The sequence below is a fragment of the Accipiter gentilis genome, chromosome 9, assembly GCF_929443795.1.
Source record: "Accipiter gentilis chromosome 9, bAccGen1.1, whole genome shotgun sequence".
NCBI lineage: Eukaryota > Metazoa > Chordata > Aves > Accipitriformes > Accipitridae > Astur > Astur gentilis.
Window position 1 is genome coordinate 33535804 of NC_064888.1, and position 22452 is coordinate 33558255.

Below are 22452 nucleotides of genomic sequence, written 5' to 3' on the forward strand. Positions count from 1 at the left end.
CAAAAGAAAATTTGGATTATCACATGCTTAAAAACCATGTGCATGCAGACACTTCTGTCAAAAATTAATACTCTGAATAATATTTTGAGCCATAACCTGCTCAGAGATTTTGAAAATGACTAGCTTGGTACAATTCATAGAGCCCCTGCTAGCCTACAGAGAATTCTTCATTCCATGTGTCATCTGTTTCCTTTGTAATTTAGTCCTGAGGGGAAAAATTACCAACATTTTAATTAACTGAAAGCATTTTTTTTCCAAACTTATGGAAAAAACCCTGTGTGAGTAGGTCTACCTTGAGCTTCTCTTTTTCAGAACTGGGACATAGGTGATGTTTCCACAGCTGTTCTAGTCTATTTTATGTCATTGGTCATGTTCTTTGGTCACTGAGATCACAAACTACGGCATCACTCATTCAGAAACAACAAGGAACACAGCTAATGTACACAGACAAGCCTGCACTACTGAATGCAAGCCCATGTGTCTTCTAGGGCTTGTGAACATGTTTTCTCACACCTACTTTCAAAACAAGCTGAAGAATGGTTACCCATCATTACCAATTCAGCAAGACTTTTGATTAAGAGCCCAACCTACCCGAGTCAGAGATGACACACTCACTGCTCAGAGTTGCTTAGAACTCCCAGAACGGTTTTTACCAGTGAACTAATCAATGGTCTTTATTCACTGGGAAGCAACTATATAGGTGAAAGGTGACAAAGCATCACAACTTGGATTAATTTGCTGTTCAAAAGAGGTAAAAAGCCATGTACTTTATGTACCAGGGAGAAAGGATGGAGAAGGAAAAGCAGTTAGAGCTTTACACATACAGCTAGCTAGAGTAATAAGCTTTGTTCCCTCCTCACATGACTCTGCTATGCTTCCACCTCTGCATCGGTATGTGAGATGCATCTAGGAGCCAAAACCACAGATGGTGTCAGTCACTGTAGCTCTTTTGAGGCAGTTAGGCAATATCCGCTTACACTGAACAGGTACCTGCCCAGCTACTAATTATTAGTATCTATTGCATACCTCATAACAGCATTAAATTGACTGCTTTGTTTCCCACATGCAAGCTGCACCACAGACTGGAGCCAAGAGACTTGCACACTGGTACCGTCTCTTTACACCAAGTTTGAAACCATCCCACTCATTTTCTTTCATCCTCCTCAAACTGACAATTTATAAAAACTTAGAGGAGATGATTGCAAACTGAAGGTCTAGGATGATAATTTGTGTTGGCACAGATGCTTCCACTTTTATTCATGTCCACTGATACAGGCAGATTCCCCCACCCCAACCAAGAATACTTAAGATCATAAGTGAAAAGTGTTAATATTGGTTTACCCTTCAAATATCATACAGGAGTCAAATTCCAGCACCAGTCAAACCAGGCCTGGATCAACAAAAGCTTCATGATCTTGACCAGTCCTGACAGTATTAAGTGAGAGCTGAAACGAATTTGATATTCAGCCTTATATCTTGGATCATGAGGAGAAACCTTCTTCCAAAGATCACATCCACAGCCTTTGGAAGCGAAGCAAAGAAGCTCCACCAGCCAGCACAGCTTGCATACCGCATCACTCGGCTGAGTCTTTCTCAAGCAGTGTTAAGCACAGCAGCTCTGTTACTCCCATTTTGCAGATGGAAGAAGACAAAAAAAAACCAAACCAACAAACCCACCCGCTTAAATCAACACAAGAAATCTCTGATGAAGCAGGCTTAGCCTACTTGCCAGTCCAGCATGTACAATACCCTTTGTACAACTTCAAAAGAGAAGGTGCATCATGGTAAGATAACCAGCCCCCTGTACATCCCAACTGCACTGAGAGCCCCCACCAAAAGGAGCACACTACTTCATGGACCAATTGAGCTGCAAAGGGAACCCACGCCTCAGCGGTCGGACGCGATGAAGGAGAGGCCCCTACACAAAGCAGTAAGGAAAAATATCAGAATATGTTTGCTTGTTCAAAGCGCAATCTAAGAGGCAGGTTTTCTCAGCAGAACAAGACTTATTCAGTGCCCCATGCATACTCTGAGTAAATGAGAGTCCTATTAAAAACCCAAGTGCACAGCTTTTGCAGGGCTGGGGTTAGCTTTCACAGCGTGCTGCTCTCTTCTAAAGCTGTTGCGCAAGAGTCGTATGTTTAACATTTCTAACCAGCCAAAATTGCTCTTTATATTTGATCAGGAATAATTTTTTTTACCTTTGAACCTGTTGCAACGCAGGTTCAAAGGTTACCTGGGTGCAGTGTTGCCTGTTTATTAAAGCCACACACCAATGATTCGGGGCTTAGTCCTGCCACAGGAGCTGGGGAAGCACCAACCCTTGAACAACCGCCGGGAGTTGTAAAGCAGCAAAGGAAGAAAGCTGCACCAGCCCCTCCACCAGCGCCGAAGGAAGGTAAGCAAATCTCTCCTGATCAGAGCCCACGCTTCCTGAGTACTAGGCTTCATGCTCCTGCAGAGAAGTACTGCAAGTGGGACAATAGTCTTAATTTGCTGCAACACCTGGATCCAATGCACTCTTGTACTCCCACTGTGTGCTGTTAAAGGCAACAGCTGTGTAATTGGCCCCACCTTATTAAAAAAGCAAGTCTGGGCTCAGGGGTGGCATACAGAGAAATCACAGCCTGAGTAGCAGCAACCACCTGAACACACCCTGTTGCTATAGACTGGCTGGAACTGGCAAACCTGACTACCATCCAGGCTGAAGCCATTTTCTTATCAGTTTGTTAGTTATGTCTATTTAAAGATACAGTACACAGAGTACCAGTGCCAGGCTCCCATTCAGAATCATGTTTAAAACAAGAGTGCCAGAAATAGAAGAATTATTGGGTTCCACAGCATCACAGGTAGGTTTTGAGATCTTGTCAGTAAAAACTTGTTATATGCTAGATCATTTATACACACAAGCTTATTGGCAACATTTGCTACAGTAGGACCTTAATCCCTAAGTAAGGACACAGAAGCTGGCTACAATGCCTTTTTTTAATGTTTTAAAACCACAGATCTTAAGAGCATGGCGTACCAGACTGCTGCCATCGCCTTGGTACAACTGCTTGGTGTAGCTATAGAGATGGAGCCTTCTCTGCTTGTGTACAGAGCTGCAGCTGTAACAAAGGAGAGGATAGTGGAGACAAAGATTAACCAGAAATCAAGCTGCAAGTAAGAGAACTGGCAAAAAGCATGCTGCTCTTCCAAGTCCTAAACCCATTGTCCTGTCTGTACTACCTTCTCTAAGGAACCCACTTATGCTCCGAGAAGAGTATTTATATCCCTGTGCAGTTATTTTGCTTTAAAAAAGCCAGAAGGCTGCCCTTGAAAAGTGTAGCAGAGCAATAAAGAATTATTATTTTCATAGCACTAAGAAAACAAACTGGAATTCAAAAAACCTTCAAATGAAGTGAGCCCACACTTCCCACAGACTCAAAATTTAGATCCAAGTCTTGAAGTGACAACAGAGAAAACTACACTGAGCTAATGCTTCCCCTTCATTTATTTATATCCTCTGCTATTTGCTATAGGTAGATGGGCTCTTTTGGCATCTTTGGAAAGCAAAAGCTCATGTAGTGCCATAACCTTAAGGTTTATTATAAAAGTTCATCTTATCCATCCTCTACGCAAACCTCTTGTGACAGTCACAAGACAGAAAGGAAAAAACTTGAACTCTCTATACATGTATTCAACCTATTGCTCATCTTAATTTGCTAACGGGTATGAAAGATGGAGGTATACATTTTATATACATGTACAAAAAACAGCAAAGGTTGAGTTATTCATGACTGCTTTATTTTTTGGCAGAGAATTACTAGCAACAAATGGATTTTTGCCTGTAATAAAAATCTGGTGTTTATTCAGATCATTTGAGGCAGTATCAAAAATTAAAAGCCTCAAAATTTCAATGTCACTTGGGAAAAAGCATCAGCTGTATTCTAATTTATGAGCATTAAACAGAACCAATCATTAAGGAGAAGCTATCCTCCCCAAGGCTTTTCTATGTGCATCCCTTAACCCAAATTATGTTGGAGCCGCAACACCCACTGAGTCCAGGCAATGCAGTGTAAGCTTACCAGCTCAGGGACCTCTGCATCACATGCTGGGCTTCTGGTACAACAGTGCTGCAGGCATGTTCTCTTGCACCTGCAGACAGAGTCAACGTATCTGAGATACACAGCATTGCTACCCAACAGCTCATCAGAGACAGGGCAAATTCACTGCTTTTTCTCTTCCTCCTGGAAAAATCACAGCCTAAGGCCAGATACCTAAATGGGGAAAATCCTCAGAGGCACTCAAAGAAGGTGATAATGGAGCTGGCTGGGCTGGGAGCCTGGCCTTCTTTCCCTTCTCTGTAAGAGGCATTGCCTTTCGCTAAGCATAAATGCACCTTGACTGGCACTATTAAAGCTGAAGCTTACAGCTTCACTTAAATGCCACAGGAACAGGTCAGGGTAGGCAAAGCCAAAGGCAGAGGAGTTTTATGTAGAACAAGCTATTTCTTTTTCATCTTCCTGTAAAAATTACAGCAAAATCAGTGAATTAAGCCTCAGATTCCCTAAAAGTATATCTGCATTAGTAAATAATGCCACAATTACAGTGTAAGTTAGCTTTACCTGAATAGCATAAAGTTTACAGCAGCAATAAAAACAATTGCAATTAGTAGAGGCTATGTGTTTTAGTAAGCTAAGGTCCAGGATGGGTTGCATTCTAGATGCAAGTACATGCGATGTTATTCCATCCCAGCTATAGTTAGTCTAGCTAAGCAGATTATTCTGAAATCATGCATTGTGGAAAAGCTTTCAGATGGGCAAACCGTTAAGTGGGAAAACAATTCCAAGATCTGAGGTCAAGACACTAAAGAAGAGAGATAGGTGAAGCTACTGTCTTCCCAGCCCTCCAAACCTGCTGGAAAATTCCAGTTATATTAGACAAGCATCAGAGAGAAAAAGGGAAACTACAGCACCTATAAATTTTTAAACAGAGAAATGCAACTGTAAAACCATGAAGAAAATCCCTGTCATAGCAGGAAACAAAACTGAAGTTTGAAACATGATTCACTGCTACCTTGTGCAAATAATTACATATATGTAAGTCTATACCACAGCAGAAAGAAGTAGGTAGCTTTTGAGTAAGAAAAAAAAAACCAAACCCAGAACAAACCCAACAACAATAACCCCACCAAAACCAAATAAACCAAAACCAGCAGCAGAAACTAGGATCTAGCCACTAGCAAGTATGTTCCAGCAGTATATGAGAAATACTGTACTCAAAGCATTTTGTCAGCATTACAGGCTACAAAGCTCTTCTCAACTTAATGTACATGTAGCTATAGAGAGAAAATTGCTATTTTTGAGAGAACAGCTTTATACACAGAGAAAATAATAGCAAATAGATTATAAACAATAAATACAATTTCAAAAGGGTTTGGTCTGCTTTTCACCTAGCTCTTCAAAATGTGTAAACTTCAAGCTCCTTTTATCAACAAACAAAAAACCCAACAACTTCCTCCGTATTTTATTTTTATTTCTTCTAACCACTTCAGTTCCCCTGTGCAAGTTCCTCCCATTTACAAGCTCCCTTCCCAGCATGCTTTTTGCTTGCTGATTTATTTAAACTGGGGAGAGGGAACTAGCTGTAGTTTTTAACATGAGTGTTACCTAATTCGTGTTAGTTTGCTACTGTGCTGGTGAGGCTCCGAGGTTGGTTTCCTACCCCATCTTCATAATGGTAGGTATTTTTGATCTCTTTCATTTGGTTCTTATCTCTGCATTTGCTCTGAAATATTTTCTGTATAAGTAATGAAGTTCTACTTTTGTTTTATTGTTAATGGGCTTGCTTGTTGTTACTTACATGGGCTTTACTATAACCTATATGTAAGTGCAGTGATTAGCTGCAGGGTTCAAGACAATGAGTTTTTTCAGGAGCCTGCTAAGAAATCTCTGGTAGTATGCTATCAGTTAGATGTTAACCTCAGGCTGAGTTAAGTTCAGATATATGTTTGCTCTTTGCTCTTCATAGTATAAGTGCTGTAATAATATGTGGTGATAAGACATTAGTATCTACAAGTTTTTAGTGCTGCCTTTTCTCTGTGTGGCTATGTAAGGTGCTTAATGATGATATTCTAGCTTTCTTAGGAGTTCTATGTGAATTTTCAAGTTGAGCTTTAGTTCTAGCTCTTTAAACCATGCTTGTTGTGTGTCTAGAGATAATTTCCTATTCATATAACATTGATGCATGCATGTTTTACAAGAATGTTATCCTGTATTATTTAATAGGATAAACAGTAACAGAACCCATTATACTGACCATCTTTTAAATTTTTCAAAACTTCAAAGGGCTAGTTGAATGTTCTACCTTTCTGAGTAGGTAGTTTTCAAGGAGAAAACCTGATACAAAAATATATATCAAAGCTTGGCTTTTCAATTTATCTGACAAAACTACTTTTAGTTCTACGCAGTGTTATGGTGTCATTGCCCTCCTCGTGGAGGGACAGTACTATCAGACATAGTAAAAATCTTTATAAAAAATGGCCTTTCTATTTAAGTATACTGAAAGCCCAAGTTCAGTAGGTTTCATAAGCAAGGCCGAGAAACAGCCTGTAACACGTAGTCTCAAACCACAGAGCACTATACTTCCTGAAAGTAAGTTACTGAGGCCTCGTTCTCCCCCCCACCCCCAGCAGAGCGCTTCTCAGGCAAGATCAAAGGGTGCTTGAACTGTTTGGCTCTGACTTTCACAAGAGCTACTCTGAAAGCAAAGCCTAACTAAAGTATATCTTAGGCTTAATGCACATTACTGTGGATTTTGCTTTGTGGTTTTTACATGGCTCTGTTCAGCAATCGCTGCTGAGCTTTTGCACTTTACCTTCTCTCTGGATGCTAAAAGTTAGATGTTCCTAAACCCCGCAGAACACAAGACTTCTTCTTGCTGCAGCTGGAGGAAGATGGGATATAATGCTTCCAAGGAGTAAGAACTGCCACAGTGGCTCACATCTGCAGGACACCAGCAAAGAGCTGCACTGTGTAAGCAAATATAAAGAGTCAGCTACTAGTGGTTAACTAATTAATTAGTGACCCCAGTGTAGTTGGTTGTACTCCACTCCTGCTGCTTGGAAAGAATGTTACCTTACTAATGGTGATCAAGAAGTTCTCATGATCACCTCAAAAGCATACACAAACTGTTTCTTAGGCAAACTTGAGACAAAGACTATAATTCTAGAAAACATTTTCCCAGGGAGTGCATGACTGTTGCTTCTGAAATTGTGCAAGTATCAGAGGTTGTTTTACTGTCTGTAAAGAACTACTGTCATGGAGATGATGCTGATTTCTTTCTTCATACTTATATGCTTGGAGGCACAAAGCTCAATTACTTTCCAGTGGATAGAATCTCCTGACTTGGGAAGAATGGAGAATAACTGTTTCATTCCTTCTAGCTAGTGACAGAATTGTTGTAGATGTTGTGCGGGGGGGCATACAGTAGAAATGAGAACATGTACTCCTGAACTCAAGGCTGTAAATGATATGACTGTAATCTCTTCTGATAAAAACTAAGCCTTTGCACTCCAGAGCCTAGTGCATCTTATCCCTGACCATTGATCAGGGCAGAAAACCTAAGTAGACTTTAACTGTCTAGCATCTTATTGCACAAGGGGCCTAACAGGTGGTTTGAGACATCCTGTGCATTTTGTATCTTTCTGGTCACTGGGAGCCAAGCCTTTCCAAACTCAGGGGTTTCAAGCACTCCACCCCTGCCCCCACACACTTAAGAAAGCAGCTGGTGCTCAGACTTGCCCTGCAGTGCAAGCTGGTGTCTGTCAAAAATGCCCTGGTTTTGTCTCGTGCTGCACGGAGTTGAGTTTCCACTCAGTTGATATAGATCAGGTATTATGTATGCACGGGCCGTTTGGATTTGTTAAGCTCCGGTTGTAGCTGCTCCATAGGACAGATCTAGGGTAGAGCTGTTCTCTTCCCACGGACAGAAAACTCTGTCAAGTACAGACTCTTATACTCTCTGCTGGCTCTTCTGCTTTAAGGACAGCAGGATTAAATAGCTTTTGGAGGATAGCAGAGGTAATTAACTAGCAGAGACTTGTATTTGACAAGTAGTTACAGCAGAAGCTCTAGGTATAGGAAACAACTGTCCCAATGATGGGAATTGAGACAAATTTGCTGTCACTCTCTCACCACAGCTTGAATAACACACCTTACATACTTTGATAGGAGTGACTAAAACCCATCTGAGGAAACATGGTTGGAAAGTAAAAGCAAAACGCTGTTACTATTCTATTTATAAAGTAGGAGAATTAGAAACAGTCTTTCAGATATGAAAAGCTTTTTTTTTGTGTATTGCAAAGATGATCTAGGTATCTGTGGGTTTTTTAACACAACACTAACTTCTGTAGCTTTAAAGGATGTTAGGTTTTGACTCTCACATGTATAGCCTCATTCAGTGCTGTAAGAGGACTAATGAAGACAGTTACGGAAAAAAAAACCCAACCTAGAAGCAAATGAGCATGCAATACTTCCCAGGCTTTATAGAGATAAACTCGCCAACAGGTCTGTCTTTAAATTAAAAATCCATTTGGCTTACAACTGAAAATCATCCTTGACTAGCTATAGGGATGCTGGTTAGGTTACACTGGGATTAGACTAGTGTCTGGTTTCTCTTTCTCTCTATGCGAGAGACTTGTGAAATCCATTCAGAATCTGAAGGCAAAAGCTTTGCTGCATTTAATCATCTTCAGGCATTTCTCAATTTCATCAGGTGTTCTCTCTGAACTTTGATTTCTCTGCTTCGAGCACCATTATCCATCAGAGCCTGATGTTCAGTCATCCTAGTTGTCTTGGCAGAAACTGCCTTGCATGCGAGTCAGTGGGGAGATGAGAACACCCTGACAGAAAGGTTTTCAGTGACTTATCTGCTGCTGCATGGAACATTTGGGGTTGGTGGGTTCTCTGATCCTTACCACAAAAAGGTCAGACAATTGTCCTCACTAGAGAACATTAGGATTGCTGATTAACGCAGCCACTGGAAACTGAAAACTACAAGCCATAAACCAGATATGGGTGATCTAACTCTGCTCAGTCTGGGCTCAGAGACTCAAATTCTGGCTTAGGGGCCTGGCTGAGTTTACTAACTGGAAAATACCTTCAACTTTCTTGGAATTATAGTCAAAGGGTAACTGGAGCGCATTGCTCCAGAATGCCTGGTATTCTTGTACAGGGATTTAGTTAGTTGCTAGCTGACTTGCTATCTACTGACCCAGTTCCCTTGATTCTGTATGAAGGAATTCGAAAGGGTGTGGTTATTCATCTTGCAAAGTGTGATGTGTCATGTCCTGCATAGCTATTTAGATACTAGCAAAAATAAGTTGGTGAGATCTGAGTTGATTCAGAACAAAAAGCAGTCACCTGTGCTAGATTTGTTTTGGCCATTCAATCTTAAATGTACCAGAACATTTTACAGATTAAAGTACTTGTTTCTAAGGGAGGAGGCTGAGGTAGATGTCTCTTTGTCTCTTATAAGAAATCCTGCATTCTCAATTTTTGCTTCCCTGCCCTTGAAGGAAGAGACTCTGGAGGATGCAAGCAGCAGAACTGCTTCTATATTTCCCAGCCAGACTTCCATTGCATGCATTGACTTCCAGGTCACCACTTCCCAGTGGAAAGTAACTTTCACAGTATTGACTTGTGCTGTACTTCATGCTGAGCACGCTTTCACTATCTGAAATACTTGTCCAGCATAAACCCTGCTTTCCAGTAAGAGCAGCTGATCTTGAAGATACTGCTTGTGTTGCAGACTTATGTATGTAAGGTAACTTAGCAATACCCCTACTATTTTAGCAATACCCCCTCCTATTAGACAGCTATAATATTGAGGCGTTTTCTTACTTCCACTACTCACGTCACTGAACTGTAGGCATTTTTTGGTTATACTTAATTTGGGAAACTACATGCTGGTTTTCCCCAGGCAGATTTTTACTCTTGAATAGAAAGAATTGACATCTGTTCCTCCTCTGACTTAATCAGGCTTCAGCTTTTTGTGGAGGTGGATGCAGCAGGGATTAACATTTGTGGGGACAGGTGACTTGAGATCTTTTAAGAGGCTTAAAGCATTGCATAAGCGTGCTTCATTATGGTACCAGGACTCTGTAGGGGCAAACTGCTGAAATGATTTGTAGTATTGCTTAACAAACTACTTAAGTAACCATGGCTCATAGGTAGTGAGTGATTCTAACTCATGTCTACTAATCCTCCTGTTTGTTTCAGGTTCAACTCTGGCTCCACTGATCCAGCACAATGATCTGGATACTTCAAGTCTTGTTCTCACCGCTCCCAACACCAGCATTGATTAGTCTGATTGTATTTGGAGCTGGCATCTTCCTGTGGGTGATAAGCAGGCCAAAACCTGTTTTGCCTCCTGTTGACTTGAACAAGCAGTCAATAGGAATTGAGGTAATACTTACTCTGCTTGTGGGCATGGACTATTTTTGAGCTTAATCTGAATACTGATCCATTCTGACTCGGTATCAGTGGAAACTCTCCTGTCTGATACATACAGCCTTCTCTCCCAGGTGTACAACTCAACAATATGGTGGGGAGAAGGGAAGTCTTAAGACACTAAGAGTGAGAAACAGCAGCTCTTGGCAACAGGATTAGGTGGGCTTTTTGCCGGACAGCCTTGGCTGTTACTGACTTTTTTCTGTATTTTAAATGCTTTGAGGCTGGTGGTAGACTTCATGTAATTAGGCAAGTGGTAGCACTCAATCTTAGTCAAGTTCTCTCTAATAACCTGTAATTGAATATTAATCTAGGCCACCTAGAAAATTCCTCTGCATGTGACTGATGACTGAGGAGATCAAAATCAGGAAGGAAAATGAGACTTCCCTAACAATGCAATGCTACTGAAATGCTTTAAAGGGGATTGCTGGAAGAATGGCTGAGGAACAAATGACATCATTGCATCTGTTCTGCACGGTTCCATAACTATGCTCTGTTCCTAGGGAGGAGCCAGAAGAGGTGCACTCTTGACAGATAATAACCTGCTTTCTTACTACTTTGAAGATGGTAAAACCTTGTATGAAGTTTTCCAGAGAGGACTGCATGCTTCTGGTAAGCTTTGCATCTGCTAGTTAGTACTTGCCTATCACAAGTAAATAAAATTATTCCAAGCTCTTTTGCCTTGCCTTTTGTCTGTAGTAATAGTTCAGGCTAGCAAAAGCTTTCCTAGCTTTCTGTGGGGTGGATACAAAGTGACCATATTTATTATTTATCCCCACACACACACACACACATACACACACACTGATTTAGAAGTAGTCTTAGTTGGCAGACTGGGCAGGAACAAACATCTGAAATGTAAGATGGTGGAGTTCAGTGAAGAGTCAGCAGATACCAAGCATCAGAGAGACTTGGGGGGGAAACACCTCTACTTTGCCTTATGATGTGGGGTTTAGTGTAAAATTACTGTCTGCTTACAACAGGAATGAATTTCTACACATGTGGCTTCAGGGGTCCCATGAATGTGGGCTATATGTGATAGCTTGCAAGCAATTTCAGTCTCCTGTGGGTTGTGAAATGGAAAAATATCATCAGATCTTGGAAGTATTGCTTGTAAGGATAAAGCCAACAGTCTTACAGTCTTGGTTTGGTCAGAGTGCTTAACTATGGACACTGTGCATTTGCATGGTCCATGCAGTTAGCTGGATGACTGAAAATATTTCCTACTTAAAGTGTTGCATTGAAGTGCTACACAACTTCAGTACCGAGCTTTACAATTGCTTTTCTGAACTCTTCCATTAGGAAATGGCAACTGTTTAGGCTACAGGAAACCCAACCAACCTTATCAGTGGCTGACATATAAACAGGTGAGTATTGTACATGACAAATGATTTAAATTGGGATACTGTCTTGTAACACTAAAGTGGGGGAAAACTGTTTTACAGGTTTTGGACAGAGCTCAATACCTGGGATCAGGGCTTCTGCAGAAAGGATGCAAACAATCATCAAACCAGTTTATTGGCATTTTTGCTCAGAATAGGCCAGAGGTAAGCAACAAATTGAATATTCTTTCCCTGAATATTCTGACACCCTGGGGAGAGAGGAAGGTCTGTATTTAAATAGCTTGAGGCCACATGGGGAACAATCACAACTGGCTTTTCCTTTTCCAGTTCCCTTATTACTGACTGAGCACATAGCATTCCAGGCATGCAATACAATGATTTCGAACTCTCACTACTCTAAGAATCTCATGGACATGCTCCCTGCACATCCCCCACTACTAATGTGTGCATGGGCTAGTCAAACTGTATGAAATCTGTAGGTAATCCCGTCTTGTGAGCTGCTAGTTTTCCTCAGCTGTACCATTTTTCTCTCTTCAGTGGATCATTTCAGAGTATGCCTGCTACACTTACTCAATGGTTGCTGTTCCACTCTATGACACTCTGGGGCCAGAGGCCATTATATATATTGTTAACAAAGGTAACTATTGACTTCCATTATTTCATAATGATTTTTCTAAGAAGCTTTCTTTTGAGAAGGCTGAAGTTCAAGGGAATTTGATGCAAAAATCAGAGTAGCTTTAACATTACTGCTTTTATACTTTTAGAGACAATTTTGGCAAATTAAGCTGCTTTGCAAGGAACATGGTTCAAAGCCTAGAAGAAGCCAGTGGGCTTCCTATGTCTCCTAGGGTCTTGAGTGCAAGTCCACTGAAGACCTGCTAGATCTTGTGGACCATCTTGCAGAGTGCTCAACTATTTGCTATTTGAGGTTTTGCAATCTTGAACTCCCACACTGCCAAACAATCAGACAATGTAGACAGGCTTGCATGCAGATTAAGACTAGATGTGTGTCTCTGATTTAAAGTTGCAGGATGTAAAGAGTGGAGGAAGGAGGGGTAAAGATATGCTTTAATCTGTTCAATCTATCCGGTTAGGGCCCGTTGTTCTACAGAAGCAACAACTATCATGCCATCATGGAAGAAACTGGTGAGGAAGCTTGAATAAATCTTCAAACTTTCTTCCCCCAGTCTTAGGAGAGATATGGGGGGAAAAAAATATCCACTGTTGTCACAATGATCTGGGATCCAACCCATAAATAGGATTTGCCAAGCAAAATCACTTTAACAGTTATGCTGGTGAACCTTGCAAACAGGTCTTGCCTTGGGACTCCACAGCTGTGACTTACTAGGCTAACAGGGAAGCAGCATGTTCAGGCAAATCCAATTCCTCTGCCAACTTCAGGGGAAATGCTTTTGTAATTGCATAAAACCCTTGCACATGCAGGGAAGCTGAGGCATTAACTCAATACTTTTAGCTACCTCTTTGAAACAGGTCCAAATTTCTTTATATTTAAGGAAGATGGCTAAACCTAAACAATCAGTGAGGACAATTCTGAGCTTTTATGGCAATACCAAAAGTTTAAATGCTTATCTTTACTGTGACTGAAGGTATTTGTCTTCAATTCCTTGGCATTTGCCCTCACTTTGTATAGCTAGAAACTCAAGTTTGCCCAATCACTTGGCCATGGTAGAAGGAACCTTCTTAGCATTGTAAGCCAGCCACTGAATTCATATGAACAAATGCAAGTGGTTTCAGAACAAACCAATGCCGTGTTCTAAATGTATGTGCTACTGAGCTGTCACTCACTAGCCTCACGTCTTCTAAAAAGACTTCTGAAATGTAATTTCTTTTCTGTAGCTGACATAAGCATAGTGATCTGTGATAAGCCCGAGAAGGCACAGATCTTGCTTGAGAACTGTGAGAAAGAAAAGACCCCATGTCTGAAGACTATCATTCTCATGGATCTTTTTGATAAAGAGCTCAAGGACAGAGGAGCTAAAGTGGGAGTTGAAATTCTAGCACTGCAGGAGGTTGAGGTAGGTGACTAAAGGCTTCTGCTTGATCTTGCAGAGGAATACCTTGCCAGCTAGACATCTGGACCTTCTCTGGCAACAATGGCACTTAATGTAAGCATTATCCAGTTGTCACACCTGTACCTGAGATCTTGATGAGCAGTCATTTTGACACTTGATATATTCAGCAAAAAGGGACTTGCAGAGTTCAAACCACTAACTGAAATTGTGTCCGTGTGTTGTGGACAGTCAGTCTGCATTAAACTGAAGACTTCCTTAGCTTAATTCATGGTGCAGTTGTAACAGGATTTATCATGCTTCCAAGCTGGCAGTTGAGTCTAATTGAAACTGTAAGTGCAGATTACTGGCTGCTTTGATATCCCAACACTAGGCTTAATCTCCCAGATATGATGCATAAATGTGAAGTGTAAGAGATGTGGCCTACACCAGATAAAGTATCTCCACTCTCAGGACTTCCAAATTCCTTAAGTAGTTCTGATCACTTTCTACATACTCAGATTCATGCTTTCTACAACCCCAGGAGTCAGCTTTTCCAAGCTGTGTGTATTAAATTCAGGAAGACCCGCATCTCTCTCTGAGACAGTATCAAGAGGCAAAGTAAAAACAAGTGTTGCATTTGAAATGCAATTACCTATTCATCTACTGTTATTGCACATCTTTCTGTTGCAATTGTTAAGCTGTGTTTTCTCTCTAACACAGGAGCTGGGAAGAAACAACATCAGAGAACCAGTTGTAAGTATCTCTGGAACAGTTATAAACTTGCAAAACTAGTCTCTGAAAAGACCTCTTGCCATGCTGCTAGTAGAGGAGGCTGGCAGGATTTTTTTTGTATCTTGTCTTGCTGTTTCCAAACAGAATTCCTGGTTCATACCACTTTAGGAAGTCTGTGTAAATACTGATAAGCAACACAATCCTTAGACTGTTGACCTTATGTAGCTTCTTCCCTCTAGCCTCCTAAGCCTGAAGATCTTTGCGTTGTGTGTTTTACCAGTGGAACCACAGGTAAGAGACTATATAGTGATGCTTCCCTACTAAAACAATTTCCCTGTGCTGAAAAAAATAGCTTTCCAGCACAAAAAAAAGGAAGTGCTAACAACAGAAGTAAAACAGTATATTAGAATAGTGTCAAGCCACTACTGCAGTTTTACTTGGGATGTTATCACTACAAGTCAAGTACAATAAGACAAAGCTTCTTAGAGGTGGGGGGAAGAATAGCCAAATTGGTGTTGTCTTACCCTATGAAAAAAAGTCTTAATGTTAAAAAGATTGGTTGTTTAACTGTGTCTGTATTCTGATCCACAGGGGCTAGCGAAACATCTTGTTTCAGCATTCTCTATGCTACTCCTAATTACTCTGCTGTTTCAGTAGATGTTTCCTTTATATAATATTCATAGATGAAAGCACTCAAGATGAGGCATATTTGTGATCTCTTAAGACAATGCATACTATGACTGAGCCTAATACCAAGATAGTTCAAACTGAGCCAAACAAGACATGGAAAACTGACAGCAGAAGCAGTCAGAGCCACAGCTGACTTTACTTGATCTCTCCAAAGGTAACCCTAAAGGAGCCATGCTGACACATCAAAATGTTGTTGCAAATGCTGCTGCCTTCCTTAGAAGCACAGAGGTAAGCTACTGCTAATGGTGATCATTAGGCTATGTCACTTAGTCATGAAACTAGCTTTAACGTAGGCATTTTCTGCAAACCATTCACTCCCAGCAAACTCATCCTTTCGCAAATGCCCATATTTCAATGGGACAATAGTATGGCAAGAAACTTGGTTTAACCTTGAACAAGAACTTCTACAGAGAAGTTATTCTAGAATGAGCGAGTCCTAAATGCCCAGAGTACTAAACTACCCTATTTCAAGTCTTGTTAGAACATAAAACTAATCTTGATCCAGTATGGCTGAGTTACAGCTGCAAATTTTGAAGAGGTGATGGATAAGCCTGAGTTACTTCAGTAATTTGAAGTTTCTGTTTCAAAGAACTCAAACTGATCCAAACTTTATTCACTTCCTACTTAAGAGTAACTCAAGCAGGCATAGGGGGTGCTAACTTCTATTTCTTTCCCCTCTAGAACACAGTTGAGTGTACAAGTTCAGATATCACCATGTCCTATCTTCCCTTGGCTCACATGTTTGAGAGAGTTGTACAGGTACGTACAGATGTATGCATCTGAGCTTCTATAAATCACATTATAGTAAAAGGTATGATAACATTCTGTATTTCCTCAAAGGCTATTCACACAGGAACTTTCCTACCACTGGGCACTGAAAATCATGTTGCTTTCCATAGACAAATAATTATGGGTAATGAAGCTAAGAATTATCCTTGACTAAGCTTAGTCTGGTCAATTTTTAGACTGTGGTCTACAGCTGTGGAGCAAAAGTAGGCTTCTTCCAAGGAGACATCAAGCTGCTAACAGATGACATGAAAACCTTGAAGCCAACGCTATTTCCAGTTGTACCAAGACTGCTCAATAGAATATATGACAAGGTATGTGAGCAATTTTAGCTAAATCATCTTTGTCTATATTTAAGCATGCATACAAGTTTAAATTAATATTGAATGCATCAGGACATCACCACTAGTTAACTACTCCTTAGCAGAAAGAATTTTTTAAAATCCTTTCTGAGGAGATAAAGAGTCCTGGGACCTGGAGTAGAAGAACAGTGTATCCAGTCATGACTGGGCTAAGTCTGTTGCGGTTCAGAGACAAAAAGTTTGTTTACTTTTGGAATGCAAATGAAGCAAGTGCAAAGCTAAAAGAATCCATATCCCTCAAAGCTATGGCTGAAGTATGTCAACAGTAACACAAATTAGTATTACCCCCTGCTTCGTATCCTAGACCATGGCAGAAGTGAAGACAGACCCTAGAACATCACAGTAAGATATGGTGCCTCCTGACAAAGCAAGAACTGGAGGGACAGATGTGAGTTATTGACACTTTTTCCTTGCAGATACAAAGTGGTGCAAAGAGCCCAGTGAAACGTTGCCTGTTAAACTTTGCTGTGATTATGAAGATGGCTGAAATAAAACAGGGCATAATTCGAAATGACAGCATTTGGGATCAGCTAATCTTCAAAAAAGTTCAGGTAAGTTATTCCAAGTGTAGGTAAGCTGAGCAATGTAGTATTGGGAGAATCTGATGGCTCCTGTTTCACTTGCAGGAAACCATGGGTGGAAGAGTGCGTATAATGGTGACAGGTGCAGCCCCTATATCTCCTTCTGTACTGACATTTCTTAGAGCAGCATTAGGCTGTCAGGTAAGCTGAGTTTTTTTTCTTTAAGTAAGACCTGATTATGTCTAGATAAGTGACCAATGATAAGCTGTGGTCCAGCCCAGCTTGTTCCTGGGGAGATTGCTGTCAGTCTTCAGTATTTACAGGCTACTTGATCTGAGTTAACTGAAACAGGAACAAAATTCTGCAGGGCTGGCTTCAGACTACACTGCCAAAAACCTATCCTGTAGGCTCTGGGAAGAGGAACAGAGCAGCAGAAATAGGAACATACAGCACTCAAAGCCAGGCAGCTGCCTCTGAGCTTTGTGGCTTATCCTGGCAGTCAATGAGATCCCAATGAGAACAGAGTTCGGAGAAGGAGGTGACCAAAGCAAGGTATGGATAGGTGAACTTGAAGAACATCTGGTTACACCAATAAGACCAAGAAGTCTTAAAGGCCAAGATTGTCTTGCCTTCCTTCCTAAGAAAACCTGAGCATAGGCATAGTTGAAACTGAGCTCTTTCACACCAAGGACTTGATGTTCAAAGAATATTCATCCTTTCTCACACAGATCTTTGAAGCTTATGGCCAGACTGAATGCTCAGCTGGATGCACTTTCTCAATGCCTGGAGACTGGACAACAGGTATGGTAGCCCAGACTTGGACACCCCCCCCCCCCCCCTGCCCCCAGCTGTCAACTTGAGCTGCCACTCAAGCTTAGGTGCTCTACTGCTTTTATTTCAGTAAAAATTAAATCCTGGGTACTTAACTTCAAAGTGATTCTTGGTAGCAACAGTCACCTGCATGCTTAATAGGTACCAAAATTCTTGACTAAAGTAGGCAAGGATCTATTATGTAAAGTGAGGTAGGTCAGCTTAGACCCTGTTCCAGTCTACAGGAAAGGAGTGTCTGTACAGACCTGACCAAACTGGACAAGGACTTCCTAAAAGGCTTTAAGAAACTAGCTTTAGCTCCCAAATAACTTGTTTTACTCAAAGAATTATGACTAAAATATCAGAGATGATACTTGACTATTTTCCTGAAGAACTACCTGACCTTGAAGATTTAGCTTTCATCATAGCAAGGATGTTTTTAATATTAGGTATTCTAAGTTCAAGCTCAGGTCACTATCTGTGAGAACACAGTAATGGCAGAGCATAATGAGGATGAAATGCAAATGAATACCAGGGTCTGTGGGGCAATTCTGCAGAGGCAAGTGTGGTATATGGTGGGTGTGGTTGTTTACACCAATAAATGGCTCTAAGCATTGAGACTTAGCTACTACTTATCCTGCATTAACTGTCTAAAAATGGCATTATAATAACTTTCTTGAACATTTGGTGTCAGACTCCTTTAAATAGCACTGGTTCTTGCTAAAGCAGTGAACAAAAAGCCATTAAGTATCTACTATCACTCAAGTCTTTCATATGTAGGGGACACCTGAGTTCTTCCATTTCACTTCAAGACCTAGTCTTTCTAGCTTTAGATCAAATAGGGCCAACTGCTAGCAGAATCCCCAAAACATAACTGTCCTTGTTTTTTTTTCTCTTAGGCCATGTTGGAGCCCCTCTGGCTTGTAATATCATAAAACTAGATGATGTGGAAGAAATGAACTACTTCTCTTCTAACAATGAAGGCGAGGTAGGTACCATCTGCTGTGTGTGTCAAGAAATACTGAAACATAAGACTTCGTGACTAACAATGTTCTGTGCTTGCTATAGGTCTGCATTAAAGGACCAAATGTGTTCAAGGGTTATCTGAAAGACCCTGAGAAGACAGCAGAAGCAATTGATAAAGATGGCTGGCTCCACACTGGAGACATAGGGAAATGGTTGCCAGTGAGTAATTGCTTAACACAAACCATCCCTTGGATGTGAATTCCTGGCTAGTTTACAGTAATCTGGAGAAGTGAATTCTAGGATAAAAGCCTTACATGGTACTTTGTTATCATTGACCAAGTAACTCCAGGCAAAGCTCCAAAGACCAATTGGGTTACAAGATCTCAAATAACACCTGCTAGGCCAGTAGTTAAGACTATGTCACTTCCACAGTGAAGAACAACAAGGTGTCTTGGTTTCTGTCAGAGGAGAATAAAGGAGCTGTCTAATTGTGTCCTGAGCTAACTGGAGAAATTGGAGGAAGTGCCCCTTCTCTCTGTAGAGAGCAAAGACGAGTTCCAGAGTAGCATGTGCCTTTCATACAACAAACCCAAACCTATTACCTTCTACTTCTTATAGAAGCAAGACAGAGACTTGAAACTAACAGCCTCCACCTTTAACTTCTAGAATGGAACACTGAAGATCATTGATAGGAAGAAGAATATATTTAAACTTGCACAAGGAGAATATATTGCTCCAGAGAAGATAGAAAATGTCTATATCAGAAGTGCTCCTGTAGCCCAGGTCTTTGTGCATGGGGAAAGCCTGAGGGTAAGTGATGTTAGGAGTGAGCATCCTGGAAGATTTCTCCCACAATGAGTTCTGGAAGATCAGGGGACAAATGTATGCATATATAAGAGTCCTTGAACAAGATCTGTTCCTGAGAGTGCCGTGTTTATAGGAATATCCTTTTGGACCTATTGACACCAAAGAAAAGGAGATCTTGGCATCAAGTTACATGTTGGGTAGAGACTAATAACTTACTTGTATGGGATTAGTATGTCAGCTCAGCTCTGTAGCTCTGTATAGTTTAGAATCACAGAGTAGTTTGGGTTGGAAGGGACCTGTAAAGGTCATCTGCTCCAACCTCCCTGCAATGAGCAGGGACATTTTCAACTAGATCAGGTTGCTCAGAGCCCTGTCCAGCCTGACCTTGAATGTTTCCAGGGATGGGGCATCTACCAACTCTCTGGGCAAACTGTTCCACTGTTTCACCACCCTCATTGTAAAAAATTTCTCCTTCATATCTAGCCTAAATCTACCCTCTTTTAGTTTAAAACCATTACACCTTGTCCTATTGCAACAGGCCCTACCAATGTTTGTCCCCATCTTTCTTATAAGCCCCCTTTAAGTACCGCAAGTTCTCTTCTCCAGGCTGAACAACCCCAACTCTCTCAGCCTTTCGTCATAGGAGGGGTGTTTCTCCACTCCTTTGCCACAGAGATGTCACCAATGCTAGCAGAGGCCAGTCTTCAATCTGTAAACCAGCCAAAAGTAATTGCTGGAGCATTCAGCACACATAACAAACTGCATCAGTACTGCAATTACTGCTGTCAGAACTCAGATAAGTGACTTGAAAGTCCTTGTAGCTAGCTTCCAAACTCTGGAAATGGATGGGAATGTAGATGTAGCTTGTTATAGAGCTACTGTCCACAATCAAGTTCACATAGACAATCAAAGTAAATTCAGATGCCTTATCTTGGTCTCACCATGACTACTTCCACTTGTTTTCAGTCTTTTCTAATAGGTATAGTGGTTCCTGATCCTGAGACACTTCCAGAATTTGCAGCAAAACTGGGAGTGAAAGGTTCCTATGAAGACATCTGCAAAAATCCAGTGAGTGGCTTTATGTTTTTAGTGCGTTATAGATAGAATTTGATTCTGAAGTCCAATCTTGCATTGCTTTGACTTCATTCTGCCCACCTTTTTTCTAAATTAAATTGGCTTAATGCTGGGTGAGTCATGCAAGCAGCCTTACAGTAAAAACTGTATAAGTGTCTCTTGATGTTTCAAGGGCTATCACTGTTTCTTTTTCAATGAGAAGACAGATGTGACCTTGTAGCGGCCTTAATATGAGAAATCTTGAATGTTGAAATATGTATGTGTATTCTTGCCAACCTCAGTTTTCACTGACTGGGCAATGGGTATGGTCTTGAGTTGCAATTACAAAATGGCAGCTTCACTCACTCTGCTCTTGCTCTTGTTTCTTCTAGGCAGTGAAGAAAGCTATTTTAGAAGATATGGTTAGACTGGGGAAAGAGGCTGGCCTTAAATCCTTTGAACAAGTGAGTACTTCCAAAGCTTGCTTGTCACGAGCACCTGTATTGCTAATGCAATGGCTGGGAGGTCTTCATTCCTGTTATTGACTGTGCCAGGATGGGACCTAAGGCAGCTGTCCTGGACAACTGATTGCAGTAGGCCCTGAAACATTGACTGGCTGCCTCTCTGGACCAAGACAGGTGGCTGCACAGGGCAACAGTAGAAATTGCCATGAGACGGAGTGGAGGTTCACTACAGGCTGCAGGAGCTGTACTGTAGTTCCAGCCTATCCTCTTGCTGTGTCAGTCAAAAGGAGTTTGACCTGCATCAAAAACCAGTTTAGTTACTAGAGCTCAGTTCTTGCACTGAGCTCAAGGAAGCTGGGAAGAACTGTCCTCTAAGTAATTATGTGTCATGTGCTAAACTATTTTATTTTAATAGGTTAAAGACCTGTACATTCACACAGAGATGTTCTCTGTAGAAAATGGACTCTTGACACCAACGCTGAAGGCAAAGCGAGCAGAGCTTGTTAAACTCTTCCAGAAGCAGATTGAGGCCCTCTATTCAAGTGTGCAGGAATAAGCGACCAGTTTTGTTTAAACTGCAGGGCGTATCCAAACAAATCTGTGACACTACATGACCTATGGAGAACACAGGCATGAGTGGAGGGGAGCAAGGAGAACTTAAATATATTGTTTCTGGTATCCTGGGAAAAATGACTTTCAGACGAAGATGGCTGTACTATAACTGACAACTGGCAGCGTTCACATCTTGCAGGACTAAGCATCAGCTGTCTAGGCAAAGCCAGAACTTTCATATTCCTTGGACTCTGACTGAAGTGCAAAAACACTCAAGAGCTTTAGCCTTTACAAGGCAGCTGTATGCACTTCTCACTGTCAAAAGTAAATCTTGTTTTCCTGCTCCAACTATGAACTCTATTGTGACCTTTTGGGGATTGATCTACAATCAGACTGAACTCTTTCACGCACTTACATGGTCTTTTTGGGGTAGTTAAAAAAACAAGATAGTTAAAAGATAGTTAAAAAACCAAGTGCAGGAAAAAAACACTTCAGTTTCCACTCAGGACGCTATAACCTGTCTCGCCTCAAGCTGTCATAATATGAATTGGAGCTTAACATCTATTCAGCAAATAGAGAAGTGAATTTCCTGTTCCTAGCCCTAGACCACACAGTATAGCTTGTTTTTAATGAAAATGAGTAGTCTGGCATCAACTGGTTCATAAGGTATGTGTGTCTAAATTATGTATGCTTTATACTCTAGTAGGGGAGGCACTGGATCAGTTTTTGCACATGTTCTCAAATGCAATGGCAGTTATAAAGCCTCTACACTTACAACTTTGAGCCAGATAAGTGGAAAACTTTAGCTGTCATTCCTAAGGATATAGGATGCAATAAATTGTAACTGCACAATCAAACTGA

At 41.1% G+C, this 22452-nt stretch overlaps 1 protein-coding gene across 3 annotated transcripts; it reads left to right on the top strand.

Annotated features, from left to right (window-relative positions):
- The first annotated feature begins 2292 nt into the window (after positions 1-2292).
- Positions 2293-22452, top strand: ACSL5 (acyl-CoA synthetase long chain family member 5). 3 transcript variants are annotated; one of them, XM_049811125.1, is made up of 22 exons: positions 5581-5721; positions 6903-7016; positions 10263-10448; positions 10997-11105; positions 11796-11860; positions 11939-12040; positions 12374-12473; positions 13694-13872; positions 14569-14601; positions 14820-14871; positions 15425-15498; positions 15952-16029; positions 16236-16370; positions 16835-16969; positions 17045-17140; positions 17668-17740; positions 18649-18737; positions 18818-18934; positions 19382-19525; positions 20489-20590; positions 20968-21039; positions 21455-22452. In XM_049811125.1, the coding sequence occupies exons 3-22, from the start codon at positions 10293-10295 to the stop codon at positions 21593-21595; spliced, it is 2052 nt and encodes a 683-aa protein (XP_049667082.1). In that variant the 5' UTR covers positions 5581-5721; positions 6903-7016; positions 10263-10292; the 3' UTR covers positions 21596-22452. The 3 variants fall into 3 exon arrangements, with proteins under 3 accessions (XP_049667084.1, XP_049667082.1, XP_049667083.1); XM_049811127.1 differs by lacking the exons at positions 5581-5721; positions 6903-7016 and adding an exon at positions 2293-2398; XM_049811126.1 differs by lacking the exon at positions 6903-7016.

Coding starts and splice junctions, on each gene's coding strand:
- ACSL5 (XM_049811127.1), top strand. CDS start 10,293: ATGATCTGGATACTTCAAGTCTTGTTCTCACCGCTCCCAACACCAGCA. Junction 11,106..11,795: donor GAGAGGACTGCATGCTTCTG/GTAAGCTTTGCA, acceptor CTCTTCCATTAG/GAAATGGCAACTGTTTAGGC. Junction 19,526..20,488: donor TGCATGGGGAAAGCCTGAGG/GTAAGTGATGTT, acceptor ACTTGTTTTCAG/TCTTTTCTAATAGGTATAGT.